Source organism: Vombatus ursinus, unplaced genomic scaffold, assembly GCF_900497805.2.
Source record: "Vombatus ursinus unplaced genomic scaffold, bare-nosed wombat genome assembly UNPS02014799.1, whole genome shotgun sequence".
In the NCBI taxonomy this organism is placed as follows: domain Eukaryota; kingdom Metazoa; phylum Chordata; class Mammalia; order Diprotodontia; family Vombatidae; genus Vombatus; species Vombatus ursinus.
Genome location: NW_020954577.1, coordinates 2,643,041 through 2,667,628, shown reverse-complemented (window position 1 = coordinate 2,667,628; position 24,588 = coordinate 2,643,041). Strand labels below are relative to the sequence as shown.

Here is a 24,588-nt window from a genome sequence, read left to right as displayed (position 1 = left end):
ATTCAGATGTGCAGCATCCAGGGATCTGTCTAGCTTAAGCCCAGGAAGGTTCAGCCCTAGGGTGGTCACAGGATAAGGAACTTTTGAACATGGCAGCTCCAGAAGGCCCTCTCTTAAAGTCACAAAGGGACCTGTGGTCTGTACTGGTAAGAATACACATACAGAGAAAATAACAGGCTTTTGAGGTTGAAAAAAAATCAATGTAATGTCACTTTCAACCGTAATAAGTCTAAAAACCTATAACCATATGTTGTCATCATTTTAGAGGTTTCCTTTTTTTTGAAATAGGGAAAAGTAAATACCTCCATGGAAATGGCCAGGCCACATTAAGATCAAGGTGCCACACATTTACTTCTTAATCAGATTAAACACTTCATATCAATTACCCCTACGAGTTATGTGCACAAGCAAGTATGAAGCAGTTCTTTGTACTATGCTTACAGGTAGTAATTCAGCCTTTGGAGGGAAAAGGCATCCGGTGTGGGGAGAATTTAAAGTGAGGAGCAACCATAAAATCTTTTAATTTGGGTTATTTTGTTAGAAAACCAGGCACGTCTTGGATATGTTATAATACATTTGTATAAGAACTGGCAAAGCTGGTAGGGGAGAGGGTCAACTGGATATTATAGTAATGGAGAAGGATCTAGGTAGGTTATTTTTTTTAAGCTAGGAGAAAAAATAAAAACTGAAAAAATGTAAAGAGAAACATGGTTGGGTCCTTTCAAGTATAGGCATTAAAAATGGTCAGTTATCTGATAAGTTTAAGGTTAATTTATATCTCTCAGATACATAGTAAGGGACAGTGTATCTCTCATGATAATATGAAAATCCTAAAATACAGGTATTATCCTAATCCCATGTAAGATTAGTTGCAAAAGGCTGTTATTATATTTGCAAATACCTGTGGATATGTTTAGGAGACAATTTTTATTACTGCTTTGTATAAGTTTAGTTTTATAAATGACAATCAATTTCTAACCACAGAATTCATTTAGAAAAACATTCTCATTTCTTGTCAAATGAAAGGGCACCTCTTGACATTTTTTATCAACCCACAAAAATGCCAACTTCAGCATTATCTCGCCAACATCATTAGCGTTTGCCTTTCCTTTCCTAGTAGTCTCTGGATTTCACACTTCAGTGCGGTAATTACCCTGATGCGATGGTACTCTGGAAGACGTGTGCCTGCTGTATCCTGCATCTTAACTGCCCATTTATGGCTAAACATAAGATTTGAAATGAATTCTGGGATACTTCATTGCGTAGAAGAACAAGAGTAAGCAGTACCATTGGTTTAAAAAATAAACAAGATCAGATACAGCCAAAAGATAGCAAAAGAACAAAAACAAACCTCCATAAAATCAATTTCCCCGAAGACCATAATCCGCTGTGGGGAATGGGAGTAAGGAAGGCTGTCGCCGCCAGCCCGTACGTAGGCACACACGCTCTGACGTAACAGGTTCTGCACTTCCAGTCCTAACAGAGCCCGCCAGATGCACAACAGGGCCTGCTCTGGGCCCGCCACTGCTCTGAAAAGCTGCAGGATCCTAGGACTTTAGAGATGGCCAGGTCCTAGAAATCACGTAGCCTAGCCTCTTCGTTTTTCAGATAACAAAACCGAGGCCCGGAGAGTGTAAATGACTTGCCCAAAGTCACAGATAGTGCACAGCAGAGCTGGGAGTTAAACCTAGGTTTTCTGACTCCAAATGCAGTACTCTGTGCCATGATGAGCCCGTTCCGGTAGATCATAGCTGGAGAAGGTGGCGGTCAGCAGGATAAGGGAATGGAAGAAAGCAGAACCAACTCAATAAGAGGCCCCTGAGATCTGGGGCTGGCCTACACTTGGAGTGGACATAGACAGTTCTAGATCAGTAAGGGTTATGCAGCTCGTGCTCTGGACAGCCAGGTGCTCCTGGTTCAGCTCTAGAGCCACTTACAACCAGAACACATTCCCAGGGCAGGGGTGAAGACACCTGTTAACATTCCGGTACCTGGCCAGTTGTCAGGGATACAGACAATGTTAAGCAACTGGGGGACCCAACTGCTGGAACACTCCACATCTGGATTTCACAGTAACAAATTGGATTAACCTAATTTCTTCCTTAAGGAGAGTCAAATTTGACATCAAATGGAATCAAAAAATAGAACCTTTTTCGATGGCCAACAGGTTAATTAACATCTATTGAGTGCCAGGCACTGTGTTACACGGGGAGGACACAAAGAAAAGCCAAAGACAGGCCTTACCCTTGAGGAGCTCAGGGTCTAATGGACCAGGCCTTTAGAAACAGACTATATAACAAATAGTAAAGAAACTCCAAAAGCAGTTTACACAACAACCTATCAGGTGAAGGCACAAGTGGCTTAAATTCCTCCTCAGAGAGTAGTTACAAACAGGCGTCAGCTGCAGGGGACAAAGGGGTGGTGCTCCTGGGGTGCCGGCCTGTGTGCAGGGCTGCCTTTGCTCCTCACCATGGCCTGGATGACAGAAGAGAGAAGCAGGTTCTGCAGGCCTTCAGTCCTCCCGGCTGAGGTCAGCTTGATCATCGCAGACAAACAAAAGGTCAGAATTCACACTGACTGCACTGAGTTAAAGGCACCAAGCTGGTTAGAGGCAAAAGGCAGAAACTCGATGATGAAAAGTAAGAGCTCATAGACAAACGGCCAGACCACCGAAGGAGCGGCACTGCCAGGAAGGCCTCTGGGGCAGCAGGGGGTCGCTAGAGTTTGGAGGAGGGCGGCGTGGGCACCTCCCAGACCCAAGTGCTGAGCACAGTCCTAGCTCTCGGCCCCACACAGGATACAGACACACTAAGTGCAGTTAGGGATGTGATTAAAAAAGTTAAAGAACTTTAAAAAAAGGAGGGGCAGCTAGGTGGCACAGCGGATAGAGCACCAGCCCTGAAGTCAGGAGGACCCGAGTTCAAATGCGGCCTCAGACCAAACACTTGACACTTATTAGCTGTGTGACCCTGGGCAAGTCACTTAATCCCAATTGCCTAAAAAAAATGTTAAAGGATTAAAAAACAGCCTAGGGAGGAGGCAAAGGGCAACTCAATGCATAGGAAAGGCTTTCATATATGTGTGGACATCACCATTTTGGCCAGGGTCATTGTGCAGACTTTGGGAAATGTGAGAAAGCATTTCCTGAGGGTGAAGACTCTGCAATGGGCTACTCAGGGAGACTGGGAGATGGCCTTCTTTGGTGGTCTTTAAAAACAGGATAGGGTCTTAATAATGTGATGGGATCTGGGGTGTGGCTTATACCACAGACCAGACCCAGAGCCAGAAGGAGGGTCTAACGAAGCAGTGGAGGCTCCGTGTTTCAATTCCAAGACTTTACTGATCCTTTCCTCCACAATGTCCTCAAGGCGACTCCATCCATCATGCCCACCATCTTGTACCCTGTCCTTCTCTGGTGACAAAACCAGCTTCCTTTTCCTGGATTTATCCAGTTTTTAATGTGATGTAGTTCTCTGTTCATTATCCTCACTTTTCCTCTGTGAATCTTCTAGTCTTATGGGCATTTTCTGGCATAAGGCTTTACAGATGCACTCCCCCAATACACACTAGGAGAAAGACAATGCCGCGAATGAGCAGCTAATACTCCTGTGCCCTCTGGTGGCACAGTAACCTCACTCTGAGGCAATTTACTTCATAGAAACAGACCACCAAGGCCCCCAGAAAAGGGCTCCCAGGAGCCAGCATCAGGAGCTAACGAGAACACCCACGCCAGCTATTTCCAAACACGACTCTCAACCTCTCTTGACATTTATTGATCAAAGGCAAAAAATTTACGGCTTAGTTTTTAACTAAATTTGTATGACTTATTGATTCAATTCAGGACAAAAATGAAATTATAGTTCCCATATTAAAAATCTGAGCAACCGCATTTAATCTGTGGTGGAACCCACAGTCCAAATAAACTAATTTCAACTATGTTTTAAAGACAAAGAAAATGCCAGATATCCCCAAGTACAACCTGGAAATTCCTGACACCAAAATCGTCTTTGTTGCCTTAGGTTTCTCGATAAACTATTTTCACTGTAGGAAGAAAAATACTTTTTTTTTTTTTAACCAAGCCTGCAATCTCACTAGTAGAGGGAATTTCTCATAAGGAAATACCCCTACCAATGCAGGTCAGCCCCCTCCTCTGCAATTCATGATCTTTTTTTTCTCAAATTTTATTTATTTGTTTTTAGTTTTCAAAATTCACTTCTATAAGATTTGGAGTTCTAAATGTTCTCCCCCTCTCACTGCTCCTCACTCCCCAAGACGGGGTGCAAGATGATATAGGCTATACATGTACGATCACATTAAACATATTTCCACATTAGTCATGTTGTAAAGAAGAATTAGAACCAGAGGGAAAAAACCCGGAGAAAGAAGAAACAAAGTGAAAATAATCTGCTTCAATCTGCATTTGGACTCCATAGTTCTTTCTCTAGATGTGGACAGCATTTTCCATGAGTCGTTTGGAATTGTCTTAGATCCTTGTATTACTGAGCAGAGCTAAGTCTACCAAAGTTGGCCATCGCACAATGCGCAACTCGTGATCTTGAAGGGTTGTGGAAAGCCCTGAGAGGCCCAGCTGCCCCCACACCCCAGCCGTCACCCAGACAGCACAGGAGAGAAGCGGAGGCAGATCCTGAATCCAGACCGTTCTGAGCCCTCTCCGAATGGTGGCCAGCAATCTCTCCCCTAGGGCACGCTGCCTCTCTCAACGTCTCTGGCAGTGCATGCTTCTTAGAGCCTCCTTTACCAAATGACTTCAACAAAGAACTACATTATTTCCGTCTCAGAATTCTTGGTCAAATCTAAGATATTCAAAGCTATTTTTTTATTAAGCAAATTAAATAAAATTAGACCAATTTCGTTCCTCTAGGATGAATGGCATCATTTTTCTTGCAAATTAATACATTATTATCTTTCTTTTCAAATTAAGACTGGCTGCAAAGAAGAAAGAAAATCTCATTTATTCTCCCTATCCTTTGTGAGTAGCTACAGGAATTTACATACACAGCAGGCTCAGAACTAATCCCACAGAGTAGGGAGCTGACTAGAGCCTTGTTTACAAATCAATTTAAAGAAAACAAACCAGAACCGAGGGACAGTCATCACAAATCCTCTCCTTTCATAGTCAGGGTACCCTTCTCAACCCAGTGACCCCTCTGTTCATCTGCCAGTCACATGGCTGACATCAATAGCATGATGCCCACAAAGAAAAGCAAAATGAGAAGCCGCAGAGCCAGGGCAATTTCAAGCACGTAAAAGGGGCCTTTCAGATAGTTCTTCTTGCCAGCAAAGAGAATAGTACTCGGATTCTCTAAGTAAGAGTGAAAACATTCCCAGTGATCGATACTGAAGCTATCTCCTCTTTATTTAAACTACATAGATTTAATTATCCCAAATCCCTTTCTAGGGCTCAAAACAACTATGACAACCATTATCCTTACGCTGTGTCCCTTTCGAATAGTTTATAATCGATGTTAAATTAGCTTAGAAAAATGAAAATGGGCTACATTACAAATAGCTCTGAAGAGAGCCGGCCTGGCTCATTGAACATCCCAATCTTATCATGGGAGGCAGGATGGTATTATTGTTTGTAGAAAATTCTCAGAGATTGCCTTAAAGGGGATAAATGAGTGATTTACTGTTCTTAGCCTGCTGTCTAACTACTAAGCTATTCCTCATAGTGTAGAAACTGCCCAGGTTTTTGACCCTGGGTGTGTCAGCAAATCTCTCAAGCAGTTTTCCAATCTAGAAATGCAAGATTAAAGCTTCAAGTATCAAGATATAAAATAAGCCCGCAAAACAACAACATTTCATAAATATAAACAGTAAAATCCAGAATTGAGTAATAGGAAGGGAAGTCCCATTCAGAATACTGACAAAACACAAAAATATCTGGGGAGCTAATCTACCAAAGTCAATTTGAAATCTGGACAGATTATAATTAAAATATCTTCCTTAAAGAAAAAAAGAGCAATTTAAATAATCAGAGGGATATTCAGTGTTCATGGTTGGGTCATTTCAATATAACCAAAATGACAAGAGCTCTTGAATTTGCAGGTTTAGGGGTATGTCAAATTACTAAGGGGATATTTTATAGAGCTAGGCAAAATAATGAGAAAATTTATTTGGAAAAACAAAATATCACAATATCAAGGGATGAAAAAAAGTAGGAATAAAGAGGAGAAAAAGCACTTTTGAGCCCAAAACTATATTATTAAACAGTAATCATCAAAACTCTGGTACTGATAGAAAAGTAGATCAATGGAACAGAGTAGACAAAGAAGAATCAGAAGTGACCAAATAATACAGTATATGATAAAACCCCAAATACATTGGGAAATGTTGATGTCATAAAAACAAACAATATCAATAACATTTATTTTCAAAGAAAGATCAAACTTAATTCCCATTACTGTTTTTAATACCATTCTTTTGGGATGGGGAGGAGAAAAGCATCTGTGACATAATATTTTTTTTTAAATCATGTCACAATAGCAAGAAAGCAGGGAATTACTGCCTTAGAGAGTCAAATATCCTTATTCATTTAATATACTCCATGTGCTCCAGTAATTTCTTTCAGTCTGAAAAGAAAGGAGCACACATACAAACCAGTAAGTATTCAACTTATAGATTCATCTGCATTCAGGTGGCTGCAGTTCCCAAGAAAAACGGGGCTTACAAGAAGAAAATTGAGCTAACAGACATTTCATAAGAATTGACTTAATTTAAAGGTTACTACCGTTAGCTTTGGGGCAAATTGTGTGTGTGAGACGTTGCTATGCTATAGTCTTGTCCTTCGGCCTAATATTGGGGCTAAAGGTAGCATGACAAGAGGAATACAGACAAATGCAGAAGTCTCGACTCTCAGCTAATGTGTGTAAAGGTTCCTTCTCCTATGTCTCTCCACATGAACCTCCACACACGTGTGTGCCACCATCCAGCGATTTCTGCAATTCTCATCTATCCAAACTGGCCTTAGAGCACTGTTCCGCGTATACTCCTGGTGCTTGTGGGGAACTGTCTTCATTCCCGCTCCCCTGCCCACCCTCAGCACACACCAGACGGACGCCATGATGCCTGTCTCCAGGTGCACCTTTGTGGGCTCCCCTGGTTCCTGGATGCCTTTTCTCCAGGTGAAAAGATTTCTATTGAATGGGATTCAATTCAACAACCATTTATCAGGTTCTTCCTACTAATGAGCAACACACATGTCCAGTGCCCAGGGAGAGACAAAAATGGATAAGAAGAGTCACGTCCCCCCCCCCGCAAAAAAAAGAAACCCACAGAATGACAGAAAATCGGGCTGGACAGGGCCTCGGGAGCTACCTGCTCCAATTCATACCTAAACAAGGATTCTCTCTACAATACAGCCAATAGGGGTCATCTACCCTTTTTCCCCAAAACCACGAGGGAGGATGTGCACTCTGCCTTCTGTGATTCTACAAGCCTACAGTTTGGGAAGAAGGGGCATGGTGTAAGAGAAGGTTGGAAGGGAAATCAGAGCCAGGATTTGGGAGAACGTGAATGTCCAGGCTCTCGCGTATCTAGAGTTCATTGGGGGACCACTGAGAGTTTTTTAAAGGAGATATAATTTGATCAGTGTTCTAAAATTGAGAGATAAGTCACTCTGCCAGCAGCACATGCAATGGGTTAAAGAGAGGAAGTTCTGGAAGTAAAGAGGCTAATTAGGAGTATATTTCAAGAATCCACACAGACCAGTGCTAAAGAGAACTACAAAGTTTCAAGACTAGGTGACTAGAAGAAGGGTGAGGACGGTCCCTGAGAAATAGGAAGTTGGCAAGAAGAGAAGATTTGGGGGAGATGAAGTGGTTTTGAAGAGATGTCCTGGCATAGACTTCAAGCAGGCTATGGGAAATGGGTATCTGGAAATCCCAACAGAGATGAAAATGCAGGTTAATTCATTGAAATGAAAGAGAATGCCAAAGAGCAGGGCACATAAAGAAAGGGGTCATGGAACCTTATGAAAGCCAAATTGAGGCGCAGAAGGAAAGAAAGAGACATAGAGATCAGATGAGGCAGATGGAGAATCAGGAGGTCAGAGAGGCATGGAAAAAATGAGTGAATTAACAGCATATACGAAGCACTTTCTCTGTGCCAGCCATGGAAGGAGAGACTCTATCAAGAAGGCGAGGTCAGCAGCAGCAAATGCATCATAGGATGCAGGTCAGGAAAACAGAACTAAGAAAAGGAGCAGGGATTTATGGGGAGGAAGGGGCAGGTGCCCTCTCGGAAGGGGCAGCTTCACTCAGCAGCATGGTGGGGCTGAGGGCAAGCCGGTGGGGAAAGTAGGGACACAAGCATGGACAAACCCTTCTATACATATGGAAAAGGGGGTCAAGGAAAGGAACCTTTGAGGTGGGAAACACTGAAGACTGAAGTGAGAGAAAGGGAATAATGAACCCAGGGAAGGAAGGCAGGGCCCATGGTGAAGGGGGAACCCGGGAATGCAGAAAAGGCCACAGTAGAGACGGAACAATGGTAAAGGAATGAGTGGAGGCTTGAGGCAGCTCTTAGGTGCCAAGAGAGGAATCGAGGGACCCTGAAGCAGCGTGGCACACTGAACAGCATACTTGACTTGAAGTCAGAAGACCTGGATTCCAATCTCAGCTCTGACACTTACTGGCTATTTGGCTGTGGATCTCAGTTCGCTCATCTGTCTCCAAGGCCCTTTCTGTCTGTGATCTGTGATCTCCTCTAAGACTTCTGTTCTTAAGCTTAAAACTGGTTTGTCTTTAAGAGGATCACAACACTGAAACGATTCATTATTTTTAGAAAATCTTCACAAAGCCATGAATGAAGCAGCCTTTGGTTTTTGTTTCCGTTCCCTGACCCAGCCACAGGGCTCAGTGATAAATGTAAGTTATTATTAGGATAGGGAGATGTGCGCTTATCCCAGTGAAAGCTATTATTATTACCATACTTAGCAAAAAGCGAGACCATCTGCTAAATAGTCATTACTCACTGGGAGTCTGCTTTTGCTAACTCTCCGAGGTAACAATGATCCCCAAATGAAAACATGAGCAAACCAACTGCTTTCTCCTAGTCTGTCATTTACCCAAGGTTCGAAGATCTTTCTTCCCCTGAAAAGGTCAGGCCTGGTTGGAGAAATACCATAAATACCAGGCCATAAAGCTTAAATTCCAACAGCATTAGGTTTTCTTAATGATTTCTCCCCCCACACCCCAAAAGTAAAAACAGAACGACATGACTGACAGAAAGCTTGGCTGTCCCCGGGCCGTCCTAGAAGTGTCCTTGCCAAACTTACAGGGGAACAAAATGAAATAAACTCTATTCTCAGGAAACTGTATTCCAGGTCCAGCTGTGGAGAGACATTTTCCTAATCTCTGCACACTGTGGGCAGGACACAGTAGGAAGCACTTGGGGCCCTTAGGGGCAGGGGCGGTCTGGCTAGCCTCCTTGTATCTGCAGCAATGAGCATTGAGTCCACACTCCATCCATCTATCCGTCTGTCTGTCCATCCATCTGTCCGTCCATCCATCCATCCCTCCCTCCATCCATCCCTCCCTCCATCCATCCATCTTTCCGTCCATTCGTCCCTCCCTCCATCCATCCCTCCCTCCATCCATCCCTCCATCCATCCATCTGTGCATCCATTCATCCATCCCTCCATCCCTCCATCCATCCATCGGAGAGCACAAAGACAAAGCTCAGGATTCCAGCCCAGATAATAACTAGTTGTGTGACCCTAAACTAATCACTTGAACTCTCATGTCTCTGTTTCCTCACTTGTACCTGCATTCCCTACCTCATGACACTGCCAGGAGAAAATTACTTTGTCAACCTGAAAAACACTGATTCCCTAAATCTCTTCTTGAGGCTTTACCAATATCCAAAGGTAACCCTGAGCTCTGGCGGGCAATGCCAACAGTGGGACATAAACTCTGACAGGTCCCACCAGGAAAAAAAAAGGCTCAAACCACAGGCCCCCATGATAGTCACTTGAGGCCTAACCTATAAAATCAGGCTCATCAGCCGAAGGGGTGGCTTGGTGGCGCAGTGCATAGAGCGCCGGGCCTGGAGTCAGGAATATCTGAGTTCAGATCTGGCCTCTGACATCACTGAGCTCTTAGGCTCTGGGCAAGTTCCTTAACTTCTGCTTGCCTCAGTTTCCTCATCTGTAAAATGGGGTTAATAACAGCACCTGCCTCCTGGGATTGTTTGAGGATCAGATGAGAAAACACCTGTAAATCACTTAGCACAGTGCCTGGCACACAGCGGGCACCGCAGAAATGCTGGCTGTTATTATTACTGTTTTTATCATTGTGATTAGTGCAGCAGCTTCCTCACTGGTCTCCCTGCCTCCAGCCTCTGCCCACTCCAACCTGCCCAACCCCTGATGCCCAAGCAGTTTCCTTCAGCATAGATCTGACCCTGTGATTGCCCTATTCAGTCATCTCTAGGCTTCCCAACCATACTTAGGATAAAACAGGATTTCCTTGATTTCACACTTAAAGTCCTACACAACCTGGCTGCTGCTATCCTTCCAGTGGCCCTACTGTGCCCTGTGATCAAGCCACCAAAATGGGCCTTCTCTCTGTTCCTCACTCTTAAGACGCCGTCTCTCGTCTCCATGCCTTTGCACAGGTCACTTCCCCCACTAAGAATACGCTCTCTTTTTCCTTAGGCCCCAGAGAGGCCTTCTCTCCCCTTCAGATGTGGCTCAGTCCATTTCTGGGCCCCATTCACTCAAATATCCATCGCAGCCCCTTTTGTGGTAGCAAAGAGCAGGGCAGGCACAAAGTGATGCCCATTGATTGGGGAACGGCCAAACACACCGTGGGACAGGAACGTGATGTGACTGTGTTACTGTGCTCCAGGAACTGATGAACATAATGGCTTTGGAGAAGCCTGGAGAGACCTACATGAAGCGACGCAGAGCCAAGAAGATGACAGATGCGGTGACCACGACCACGGGAACAGACACTTCCCCACCTCAAAACAACATAGAGTGGAAATGTTGCACAGTCTCAGAGAACAAGCCTGGCTCAAAAGGAACGTTGTGAGAAGCCGCTCCTAGCCCCCAGTAAGGGGGACAGAGCACCCACAAGAGTGACACGTTTCACTCCTCTTCAGATTTTTTCCACGTCCTGATCAATTGTGCTGATTTTTCCCTTAAAAAAAACCAGTGCTTGCTCTATGAGCTGGCTCTCTGAGAAGGCCATGACTTTGTATTCCAAGATGCAGTTCAGGCACCATCTTCTCCCTGAAGTCTTTCCTGACTCCTCCCAAATCAAGGTCCTAAAATGCCCCCCTTTTTTAACCGAAGGACTTGGTTAAACACCAGCTGTATTTGAAGCCCTTAAAAGGCCCACAAGCACTAGGTATGCAGCCAGCAGGACAGGCTCCTAGGAGCTCCTGTTTATCCATTAGAACATGGTTAAGAGGCTGATCCGAGGGCCTTGTTGATTCTGCAGCACTCTGATGCCTAACACCATGGCCCATCTAGTGTCACTGAAGTGTCCTGCCTCCAGTCCCAACGACTGAATTGACAGTCACCGAACTACTGCCAGTGGAATCGACCTCATCCACAAAGGCTTAGATACCAAGCAGAAGAAAGAGAAGTTGCAGAGGTGAGGTGGAACTCTCCCAGCAGCTAAAGCTCTTGATTACAGCTTCAAACCTTAAAAAAAAGTTTCAGAATTTGAAGGATCACGGGAATGTCAAGGCCAGAAAGGCCAACCCTACACAACATTGGGAAGTTTGTCTCCAGCGGTCCCTCCCATGCCACCCGCCTGGGGATCCTCTCCCCAGATCCTGCTCTGGCTTGGTTCTCCTCCTGCCTCTGGGATCATGCCTTTTCAGGATTCTTTGCCGGATCATCATCCATGTTTACCCCTAACCATGCATGTCTCCAAGGTTCTGTCCTGGGTTCAAATTCATTTGATGCCCAGTGTGACGGGACACAGTAATAACAGATGACAAGTATTTTTATGATGCTCTGAGCTTTAAAATGTGCCTTAATTATATTAACTCATGATCCTACTAGCACCACATCCTGCCAACATTATTATCCTCGTGGAAGGGTTAAGGACACTGACTCAGAGGAGAGGTGACAAAGGTCACGGATGGAGGGGTAAGATGGCCAAGGATCAGAACCTTGGTTCCTCCTGACTTCGGGTCCAGCGCTGTTTCTACTCCAAATCATCCTCTAACAGGCTCGCTCACAGTGGCCACTTCAAAGATGTTCGCTGAATTGAACTGGCATTTAAAGACTCCTTCTGTCCTCATGGGGAAGGAGTACAAGAACGTTGGTTCTGAGCTGCTGCCACTCTTGTCATAAGACACAAGAAATTCAAGGTGTGTGATCACTAAGCAGTGATGGATTGACGTGGATGGCTCTGTTGTGGGCCACCAGATAACTCTACAGGCTCTTCCCTAACAAGGTCATCTCACCTACAGACACTCACGACGCTAAGAATGCAATATCACTAAACCTCTGTTGCTGGTGAATTTCCTTTTAAAGCATTTACAATACTGTTCACGTGTAAAGAGCCCTCCCTGAGAAAGTTTACAATTGTGTTTTGGGAGGCTGGGCAAGAGATGGCCGCACTTTCTCAATCTTTTGGTTACTGCCATTGTTCGTTCAAAGAGTGGCTTGGCTCATGCTTTAAAGATCTTAAAAAAAATTCCTAAGAAAATCAGACTTAAGAACCCATCTTGGTCAGCTATGATTTCATGAAAATCATCGAATGTCAGAGCTAGAGAACTAAGAGATCACCTGGTTTCACTTCTTCACCCTACCGATAAAGAAACTAAGGCACAGAGGAGTGATAGGATTTGCCAAGGCCATTCCGTGAGCCACCTGGACTTGAACACAAGACTTCTGAACTTTTAGCCCCAGGGCTCCTTCCAGCATGCTCTGGCCACCTACGGTTTCCTGCTGCGGGGGATCAAGGCTCAGAAAACCCAAAACACCCTTACATTTATGGTTAGCACGAACCGCCTGATGGAAATGCACCTCGATCTCCTTTATTACAGCCTGAGAAGGCTCAAAAAGCATCAAACTGTGTTTGCTTTGCACCAGTCACTCAACAAATTCTGTGAAAGCACATTAAAAATCTCCTACGACTTCAAATGCCGCATTAACCGCATCAGAGCATAAAAGGGCTCCGTGCTCGGCTCCTCTCTGACTCCCAGCTACTGTGAGATGTCTTTGAGAATTATACAACACCTCCATAATTTCCTCTGATCTGTGACAGGACACTCACTGCAGACAGATGCTCCCCTCATATGCAGAAGGAGGGCAGTGTACCCAAGAAACAAAGGGAAATCGAGCCCAGCATTTCTCTTCCAGCAATACAGATTCCTTTGATGAGTCCTTATTTTCAGGAGCTCAAAACAAGCCATGAAAATATCCAATGCTGAAATTCCTCATATTAAAGTCAAATGCAGAATTTAATTACATTTTTGATTCAACCGTATCAAGTGGGTATTTTACCCTTGATTAATTCAAATTTGAAAGACAAATGACTTTCATTTTTCCGATGTGTTCTGGCCCGTGAGCAATAGATTTTCTCATATGTTTTAGCCTCTAGATTTAGACTGAATATATACTACAATAACCAACACAATATCTACCTCGGGCAGCCAAAGAGAAGCTATTCTAGGGTTGTTTTCTTTAATAACCTCGCTCGTGATATAGTTCCTAAATAGTCAGGATAATGTAACAAGGTAGCATGGTATGGTATCAGGAAACCCAAGCTCCAATCAGCGGCTGGCTGTGTAATCCTGGGCCACGCATGTAATCTCTCTGGGCCTCAGTTTCCTACACAACACATTAATGCTTGAGACGGTCTAGTTGAAAGAAGGAACACAAGTGAAGACCCCAGGCCATCTTGTGTGGAACTGCAAGCATCCTGAGTTGGCTAGGTAGAGTAAAGGAGCCAAGAAGAGACTGAGGGCATATGGGGCCAAGCCACAAAGGGCTCTGGGGGCTGGGAGGAGAAACGGGGGCTTGCTATGACATGACGGCGACTCATGAGCAGGGAAAGCTGAAACATGACACAGGCGGGCATTCCCTGTTCTCCTGGCACCTGTACCTCTAGAGGACGGTTTAAAGCACGAAGAAACAGAGAGGAGACTATGGCCGTGATCTTGGCCCAAAGTGTCTAAAACGGTGGCCAAATGGCAAAAATGTACCTCAGGGAAATGCAGCAGAGAAAGAACCGGCCAAAGCTGAAGGATGAGGTACAAGGAGATGCTGTTCAGGAAGGGGTTTGACCTGAAGAATCTCAAAGTTGGAAAGGCCTTCAGAAGCCCACCAACTAAGCTATGCCTAAAAAAGAATCCCCCTACAACATACCCATAAGTCATCATCCAGCCTTTCCTCAAAGACGTCCAGTAATGGGGGACCCTACTTTCTCTGATCCCATTTTGGGTGAACCCCAATTGTTAGGAAGTTTCTTTCTGACATAAAACTAAAATCTACCTCCTCTGCAATTTCTGCCCTTGCCAACCTCTGGGGCAAAGCAGACAAGTCCACACACTTGAAGAAAGCTAGTCTGTCCCCTCTAGGTCTTCTTTTCTCCAGGCTAAATCAAGCTTCCTTTTCCTTCAGTGCATCCTTCTATAGTATAATTTCCAAGTTTTCCACCCTCCTGGCTATCCTCTTCTGGACACTCTGGTTGATCCAGTCTTTCTTAAAACGTGGCATCCAGATTTGGGGCCAATACCCAAGAAGGAGTATGACCAGGGCAGGTAGAAATAGGATGATCATTTCCCTATGTCCTGTGCACTGTGCCTTTCTCATTGTAGTCTGAGACTACATTCAATTAGGACTGCCATCTAAGGCCGCAGCCTCACATTGAGCCGGCACTCCAGAAAACTCCCTAAATGTTGTTCAGAGGAGCTACTGGCCACCATTTTGTACTTCTGAAAAAGATTTTTGAACTTTAGATGTAACATTTACAGTGAAGCTAGAAAGGTGGGCTGGCAGAACTAGAGAGGAAGGGGAGATGATGGCCTGCTCAGTTTTCAACCTATTACACCTCAAGCACCACTGGGTCATCTGAGTAAAGTTTACTCCAAAAAGCACAACTGATACTCACAGGAGAGACCCTGGAATGACTAAAAGAGATTCAGTCCCAACCTAAAACTCCAATCCAACTTAGACTCCTTATTGTGTCCAAGATGGCCGTAAGTCCCATTTTAGAAACTGTCCTCATCAACCATCTCACACGCTCACATTCTATTCCCACCATAAACAAATGAATGAATGAAGCCATCCTCACAGCCCTCTGAGCCTTCTTGCTTCTTCCCTAAGGAACAGCTGCCCCACAGAGCCCTTCCTCACTTATTCCCTGCTCACTAATCACTCCTGGCCAGGCTACTGGCAATAACTAATACTGCTGATTTATGCCCTCCCCTCTAATATCCACGTGGATGATCACCTAGAGAACATCTCACTTTCAACCTTATGAAAGGCCTTTCAAACTGAACCATTGCCTTCAGAAAGTCACAGCAGCTCACACTCTGAGATGGTGACGGACAGTGGCAAAGAGCTCTCCTCACAACAACCCTCTGAGATGTGTAGTCCGAGGCAGTATGGGGAATAATTCCCCACCTGCCATGTAAGGAACCTGGGGCTTAGAGAGGTTAACAGCTTGCCCGTGTTTGACTGATTCGAGAGCTTTCTCTGCATCTCTCCAGACCCCAAGCTCCGTATTCTGCCCACTAAGAGCCTGCCGCCTCTCCATAGTCAGGAAGCCGGGTGAGAGAGCAGGTCTGCTTAAGTTGTTATGTGATCCTAAGTATTAATAATCAAAGCCTGTATTTATAGGAGAAGCCACGAGATTTAGAGACGCCAAGGGCCGTAAGGTTTGTATTGTCACCCCGTCTCTGAACAGATGAGGCAATGGGGGCTCAGAGTCCTGAAGCGACTTGGCCACCACAATGACGTAGGTAGTAAATAGCCAAGATCCCAGCTGGGATGTGAACCCAAATCCAGACGCAGCACCATAGCTGTCTTTGGAGCCATGGTGGGAAGGGGTTGGGGGGGGAGGGAGGAATTTCACATCTTATAATAACAAAGTGAGAATAAGTCCCAAGGGAGAAACGAGGAGAATTGCTAACAAGAAAGCTAAGGGCTGGAAGAGCTGAGCAGCAAGGGGGAGGGGGGCCCACCTGCTAGGGGCAGTTAATGGATGGGGGCTCTGAAGGGGGGGCATTAATCTGATTCAATGCTAATCCCTGTCTACTTCTGGTTCTGCCTCCTAAAAGAGAAGGGCAGCAGGCTAGGATCCTGCCAAAATCACTCCGTTTGGTTTTAGAGTGCGTGCGTTTTGTCCGTGCCTTTGAATATGGATGTATTTGACGTTCTGGGAATTAACTTCCAACAAACTGATGAGGTGGCAGGACTCAGGAAGGGCTGGGGAGCCGGTTTCTTATCCTCGGCCTCTTGCTTCACTGCTTTCTGCAAACAACTCCATCCTACCTGTGGTTTACTGTTTTCTCTCGTACTAATTCCAGGTTTGCCTGCCCCCCACACTTCCTGGCAGGAGATGGTTAATTAAAAACTTTATTTTTCAAAAGTCTTCTCTGGAAGCAAAATAAACATGAAGATCAGATGCCAATGAAAGTTGAGTAGGTAGCAATTTTTTGTAGAAAACCACCTAAGATATCAACAAGGTAAGTCCTTAAGATGACAAGGGGCTGTCAGTAAATGAAAAAGCCAGATTTCGTGTCATTGACTGTCAGAGCTGAAAAGAGCATGAATGAATGAATGAATGAATGGAAAGACCAGGTAGCAAATGCTCACCATGTACTAAGGGTTGTGCATGTGTGGGGGCCAGAGGGGGAAAACCGAGGCAACAAAGACACAAGGAAGGAGATCCAGGCCCTGGCCAGATGGGAAGGCCCAAAGGGCCTTAGGGAACAGGATGGGGCAGGGAACAGCACATCCTCTCTGGAGCCATTTCTATGGATAAAACCCAGCTTATTTCTGACACTGAGCCAGACGACAGGGCCAAGAGCTTCCTTTTCTAGAATTTCAGGTCATTTTCAGTCGATCAGTCAACAAACATTTACTAAGCACAAGCTGTGTGCCAGGCACTGTGCTCAGTATCTGAAGATACAAAGAAGGCAAGAACATCATCCCTGCCCTCAAAGAGCTCCCATTCTAACGGAGGCCAACATGCAGGTGACTATCTGTATGCGTCAGACACCCAGGGCGGATGGAAGGCAATCCCAGAGAGAAGGCACTGGAGGAGAGAGGGGCAGAGGACGAAAGAAAGGGCTTCTGCAGAAGGAGCCAGAAAGAGCATTCCAGGCATGGGGACAGCCCAGATTCAGGAGATGCAGTGGATCACTCTCCTTAGCTTTCATCTCATTTCCCCTTAGGTCAGAAACATTTGTGTCCAAATTTCTCCCAACATCATTAGAATAAATTCTTTGAAAGCAGAGCATACGTGACATATATTTTGTACGTCTAGGACAGTGCTTTGCATACAGTAGGTGCTAATAATAAGGGAGGAGGGAAGAAAAGAAGGGGAGGAAGGGAAAGGGGAAGGAGGTATGTTAAGCACAGAGCAATATCTTCAGCATTTGAGCATAAGAAGGATCTTCAGGCAATTGTTTTAATAATAAGGTGTTTTTTTAAAAGTAAATGCCCATCAATTAGGGAATAGCTAAACAAATTGTGGCACATGCATATAATAATAGAATACCGTGCTCTAAGGAATGACGAAGTGAAGAACACTAGAGGAGCATGGGAAGATATACAGATTAATGCAAAGTGAAGTAAGCAGGACCAGGAAAACAATGCACACAATGACTACAAGGAATGCACGCCAACACCACCTTAACGGGGAGAACCACAAAACCCAAACTGAATGCTGTGAGGTCCTAACGCCCCCTTTGACGCCCCCTTTGACCCCGAGGAAGAATTGAAGACAGCATCTCCCCCTCTTCTTTGCAGAGGTGGGTGACGATGCATGCGAAATGCTGCACACAAGGGCAGACTGCATTACTGGGTTCGTTAGTTTGGCCAAAACGTGTTTTTGAGTTTCCCCTGGTTTTTATTTGTTGTTAAAAGTGCTGGCTCTCTGGAGGAAGTGAGGCAGACATTGGGCAATGAAGGTAGCCTATCTTAAAAACAAGACGATATTAACAAAACAAATTAAAATAAAATAAAATGATTTTTGAAATTGGGATTTTTGTCAGTTTTCCATATTTAGATCTACCTGAAGATATATCAGAGGGGAAAAAAAACCAAACTATTTCTCCAAACCAAGACTATAATGGCAAAATGGGACTTGCTTAAAGGACCCCATTCCTCTTACAGGAATATGATTTTTGTTCACCCACCCAAACAAATGAGACAACAATTGGTAGAAATTCAGAGCACCCCATTCAATCGCCCTGAAATTTTACAACACAACACTAGATGGCAGTAGAGACACAAAAGTGATGCTCCGGTCTTCGGCCTACCATTGGATGGTCACTTTCGTCTTGATTAAGACTCTCTTGCACACACTCACATGACTCAATGTACCCAGACACACAATCCAAAGAGCGTCATCTATCCAGGAATTCACTGAGAACTTGTGGCCATAAGGAACATGGGAACAGCCCCAGAGGGAGAGTAAAAAAGGAGACTGAATTTAGAATCAGAGGACCTGGGTTCAAATTCTGACTCTACCACTTATCAGCCATGGGAATATCAGTTTGGCAATACTGCAGAAGAAGGAATGGAAAGGAGAGAGACTAAAGCAAAGGATATTAGCCTGGACTTTAAAAAAAAATTTTTTTGATAACTATTTCAGTAGAATTTATTTCCTTTATACCTCATGTATTTTGTTTTATGCATTTGAAAATACTATTCTGAAAAGGGGGTCTATGATACAGGACAAGATACAGGACCACTGGACTAAAGAAATGCTATTATGGTAGACCAAGTAAGAGACAATAAGGGCCTGAACTAAGATAAAGGCTGTGTGTTAAAAATTCAAGAGATACCATAGGAGTAGAGGGGGCAGCTAGGTAGCACAGTGGACAAGCTGGGTCTGGAGTCAGGAAGAACTGAGTTCAAATCTGGCCTCAGACACTTACTAGTGGTGTGACCCTGGGTAAGTCACTTAACCCTGTTTGCCTCAGTTTCCTCATCTGCAAAATGAGCTGGACAAAGAACAGCAAACCACTCCAGTCTCCTTGCCAAGAAAACCCCAAATGGGGTCATGAAGAGTTGGACACAACTGAAATGACTGAACAACAACAAAGTGAGGGAGAAACAATAAGATTTGGCAATTGGATATGGAAAAGTGAGGCAAACTGAAGAATGAAGGATGATCCCAAAGTTGCATACCTAGGAAGGATGGAAATGTTTCTGGACTGATGAGAACAGAGGAGGGGGCGTTGTGGGGGAATTATAACGAAGTCTATGGTCTACTGATCCTACCGTTTTGGACAGGTTGAGTTTCAGATGCCTACAGGACACATCGAGGCAGAGATATCCAGGAATTATCTGGGAATACAGCACTAGATTCAGGAGAAAGGTTAGAGCCGGGTACGTATAAGATTTGGGAGGTGCCTGCATAGAGATAACCATTTGAACCCATGCAAGCTGCTGAGATCACCAAGCACAGAACAGTGGGAAATGCCTGCGATTACTCAGAACACAATAGAGGGCGGCTGAAAGGGGGGTTAGACAAGCCAAAGAAGAACCAAAGAGCCATTTCCCAAAAGTCAAAGGAAAAAAACCAAGTGTCCAGGAGTAGGCGGGGCAGACAGTACAAAAGCAGCAGAGGTCAAGAAAGAAGAAGCCCAAGAAGAGGTTCGTCGTATCGGGCAGTTAAGAGATGGCCGGCCACAATGGACAAAGCAGTTACGGTGAAGTGATGGGCTGCAAAATCAGACCGAAAGGGATTGAGATGAGCCTGAGCAGGGACACAATGGAAGCAACGAAGAGAGGCAACCCTATCGAAGAGTCCAGAAAGACAGAATGACGGACAAGAGTTGGAGGAAATGTCGAGTACATTAAAAAAAAACCAAAAAACAAAACCTAACCCTCTTTTATTAAGCAAAGTCTTCAAATTAACTATTCCAGATATCAAATCTCTCCCAAGTTTGCAATTATTTTACAAACACAAAAAGTCAACAGCTTTCTTCCCCCCATTGTGATTAAACTCCTTAAGCATCCTTTTATGTATTAACAGAAATTCGAAAGACAGAAATGCATTTACCTGCCTAGAGAAATCAAACAAAAAGGTTTTAAAATCAAAGCTTAAACTAAAATTGCTTTTCTCATTAAGATGCTCAAACGCCAGCACAAGAATTTACTTTTTTATATGGATTTATGGATTATTTTATATGGATTTATGGAACTAAGAAAATTTCTGCCTTAATATTCAGCCTCAGAAGACTGACAGCAACACCTTTACGTTTTTAATTTCTACAGGCCATGACTGAATATGTAAAAACATAGTATGCTATGGGAACATCCATTTTTTAAAAAATTCACGACATTTCTTACATAAGAAACAAATTGGGTTAAAGTATAATTTTTAATTTAAAAATATTAAGAGTCAGCTTCTTCCTATGAAAAGAACCTATTTGGATGTGAAGCTGAGTCTCATAATTAGAAACAATATGGTAATTTAAGTCACAGGGCTTTCATTAACCTTCTTTAACATTCTGAATGACTAAAACTGCAGAATGACTTTACATACTTACATGGTGCTGAGCCCAATAATTGCACTATTTACATAAGCTGCATTTTTCTACTTTACTGAATAAACATTCCATTTTGGGTCACAATTATAAACACAGATGATGCCTATCTTTGAGAATCTGCTACATTAGAATAAAAGAGTTATTTCTTTGCTGTCGGGGTGGGGAAGAAGACCATGTTTAATGCTTTCTGTGAGCTTCATTCTGACCCCAAAACTTCCAAGTCTGGGAACAATTATAGCAGATACACACGCATACTTTAAGGTGTACAAAACACTTTACAAACATTGTCTCCTGATCCTCATAACTCTGGGAGGTAGGTGCTATAGGTATTATAATTATCCCCATTTTACAGATGAGAAAACTTTGACTCAGAAGTTTAAAAAAAGAAAAGCTTGTTCTGAGACACAGCTAATAAAGGGTGAGGCGGGAATTGATTTCACTAACTGAAACCCTATTTGAAACAAAACGCTGAATGGCACATATTTAAACATGTGACCATAGTAGAAAGGAGGAACATGTTGCTCTTTGGAAGGACTTGGGTGGCGGAGTGCAGCTTCAAGAGTAGAAATTTTAAGGCAAAGTATGACAGCAGAGGAAAATCTCATCAACCACAGGGGTGGATGGATGGGTAGTTCTCCTGGAGGATAAGGATGACAAATGTTAGATTTCAAGGCCCTCAGCACTGTTGGTGCTAAAAGAAAGCACCCAAATAAGTAGTAATATGTTAAATATTTCCTCATTTCTGTGGGTAAGGGGCAATTCAAGGGCAGGAATTCCTTGGATTCTAGGAAAATCTAACCCAAATCTTGCCTCCCACTATGGCCTTCGTCAGGTATCAGGGTTGTAGACTTGGAGCTGGAAGGGCCCTTAAAGGTAAGTGAAGTGAACTCCTGCATTTTATAAAGAAGGAAACTGAGCCCCAGAGAAGTCAAATGACTTGTCCAAGATGACATAATAAATCCTTGCTTGATCCATCAAGGCATCACCACGTGGAAGATCCACATCCCCGACTGGACGGCACTATTGTTCAATGGGCCAGTTCCTTTCTGATCCTGTCCTGAGCCTCAAAAAAGGCCACAATCTGTTGCCCAAAAAAAAGACTTCCTGGGACAGAGAACAAGTTGTTCAGAAGGGGGAGCAAATGTTTCAAAAGAGAACATCTGATCACTCTGTAATTGTTTCCTACCCGAATCAAACTAAGATGAATACTTGCAGCCTACAGGCGCAATTTAAGGCAAGAATACCCACAATCAGCCTTATTCTTTTCCTGACATTTTTATTAAATTTCACCTCATACTAACAGGAGTCATGCACGCATATCAAGCCATGAAGAGAACTTTAAATGCATTTCATTTTTTATTGAACTTTCTCACCAGAAGGACGACAGAAGGAAAAGCACCAGAGCTCTAATTCCATGTATTCAAAGAGAACTAAAGCTATTTCCAAGCAGCATTTAAAAGAACGTGGATGGACGTCGGTGCACACATAACCATGTGGCCCCCAAAAGAAGGCTATTCGTACATGAGGATGACAAGGGGCAGCCGAACCCCGAACCTGGCAGCACAGGGAAATCGGGAGACATCCTTCCTTTCTGCAGGTAAACATGCACATGGCTGTGGAATGGGAAGTATGCATTCAGTCAAAACAGAATATATCAATAATTTTTTAACTAAAAGAAAAATATACCTGGCACTGTCTCATTTCTATTACAATATGTGTAATATTACAATATGTCTCATCTTTATGAGACCCACCTATCATTGCTGGAGAAAGGGGTGAAATCCATTTCCTGAACAGAGATAAGCAGGAGGCCTCTTCTTCATCCTACCACACCCAGTCAGTAGACCAGTCCTGGTGGGTCCCCTGTGGCAGTCTGTCCAGCATCCAAGGCCCCCTTTCCACGACCACTGCTTTCCCCACTCCCAGGGCAGGTGCTTGTCCCTTTCCCTCGGATTGAAGCTAAAGCTTCTCAGACTTTATTCTTAGCGCACAGGTGCCTTGAGGGATTCTTCCTTTTCCCTCTAATGTTACAGAGAAGAGGAAGCAGCCGTGATAGCAGGGGTTCCCTGTCACCTGAACAGAACCCCCCCCCACCCAGGCCCACTCGGCAGAAGCCAGCACAATAAGGGCACATGAGGACCTTTGGTCCCTTCAAGGTTCTTCATAAGTCATCCATCCCTTCCACAGACTAGATGATATAATGCCCTTAGCCTGGTCAAACAGGTCCTATTTTCTGACCTGTTTAGTTCCGTGCTTTTCCTTCTTTGATATCCAAGTTCTTGGTTCTGTTGAGGGTTAAAGGTACGTTTTTAAAAGCAGAGTATCCACACCAGTGAGATCCAACAAGCACGGATTACGCACCTCCTTTATGCAATGCATTCTACAGGCTCCTAGAGCACAAAGATGACCATCTCAGCCTACCCACCTGCATCTCCATTCTTGACCCAGAACCACCTGCCATGTGCTGGGAACTGGGGATACAACAACAAAAAAGAACAGAATCTTTGCTCTCAAGGAGCCTGCGTCCTAGCATGTAAATGTAAGAATGGACAGACTAGATCTGAGGCCGTTAGAAGAGGGGCAGGGAGGGTGTGGGCCCTGGGAAAGGGTAGTACCCTGGCCTGCCAGACAGGGGCACAGCCCGTAAAGAGGCCAGGGACGGAGACAGAGAATCCTGGCGGAGCAGGGAGCAGGACAGCCTGGCTGGAAAAGAAAGCGGACGGGGCTAATGGTGTGAAGGAAGGCCGCAGGCAAAGGAAGGGCCAGCTTAGGAAGGAGTCTCTGCTTGATCAGACTGGCATCAGGAGCCACTGGGGTTCATGAAATAGAGGAGACAGTGATGGAGGAGGAAAGGCCAGAGAACACTCAGAGGTTTTGAGGCTGGGAAAATGGTGACGCCATCAGCAGGAATGCAAAAGTTAAGAGGCAGGTTTGAAGGGAAGTTCAGGTTCACATAGGATGAATTTAAATTTTAAAGCAATAACAGTAATAGCACCTACTTACATGGGGCTTGAAGGTTTGCCTTTGAGCCCCACAGCAACCTGGCGAATGAGGTGCCACTTACAGGATATTATTATCCTAATATTACAGATGAAGAAACTGAGGCCCAGGCTCATACAGCTACTAAGTCTGTGAAGTGGGATTCGAACCCAGGTCTTCCTGACTCCGAGTTCAGCACTCTGTCTACTGCAGGATTCTGACTCTCCTTTAGAAAGGCAGGACCCAGGTTTGTGGAAGGAGTAACATGCAGCTGGAGGTGCAGACTTGTTGGTGACCCACAAGGAGGCGATCACTGAAAGGGTGAAGAGATGGTACCGCTGGTGGAGAAAGTGCAGAGAGAGACAAGAAATGGGGGAGAAGGAAGAACAGGAACCACAAAGGAGACAGAGAAGGCACAGGGAAGGGGGAGGGGAAACTTACTCTGACACCTATGCCCAAGAGTGATGGTGCTGCTCACTCTCTCCTCAGGCTTGATTGTGCTACTTTATGCAAAGCTTTATCTCCCGCTAGGCACAAAGCCTAGATCTTCAACAAGGATTATCAGACTGCAAAGTTAAAATACAACGGCCCCAATCAAAGCAGAACATCTTGTTTAAAGAATTAATAATAAACGTATAGGATAAAACCTTACACAAACATAGCCTCTAGCTTCCAAAAGGTTGTGACACAGGGCATTTCTGACACAAATTGGGGGGGGGATGGATCCCTTCAGTAGTTAGTACTTTCTTCTTCCTCAACGTACCTTAAACTTAGCTGTGTTCAGAATGACATATCTCCCTAGATAACTGGGGCGGGGGGGGAGAACCACCTTGAAATTGCTTTCTGTCATTTTTTTTATTTTTATAAGTGCATTTCAATATAATTGGT

General features: G+C 44.3%; 1 protein-coding gene across 7 annotated transcripts in view; it reads right to left on the bottom strand.

Moving 5' to 3' along the window:
* LOC114050523 (anoctamin-10) overlaps positions 1–24,588 on the bottom strand; it is a 224,438-nt gene that overhangs the window by 153,691 nt on the left and 46,159 nt on the right. For 2 of the 7 annotated variants that reach the window (XM_027872294.1, XM_027872295.1), the window contains exons 12-13: positions 22,960–23,006; positions 22,068–22,334 (exon numbers count right to left, since the gene is read on the bottom strand). The exons of 4 other annotated variants lie outside the window; for them this stretch is intronic. In XM_027872294.1, coding sequence (XP_027728095.1) covers positions 22,175–22,334; positions 22,960–23,006 — 207 coding nt within the window. In that variant the 3' untranslated portion in view covers positions 22,068–22,174. Of the gene's footprint in view, positions 1–22,067; positions 22,335–22,959; positions 23,007–24,588 lie in introns of those variants that run through there. One more of the 7 variants, XM_027872298.1, reaches the window with a different exon arrangement.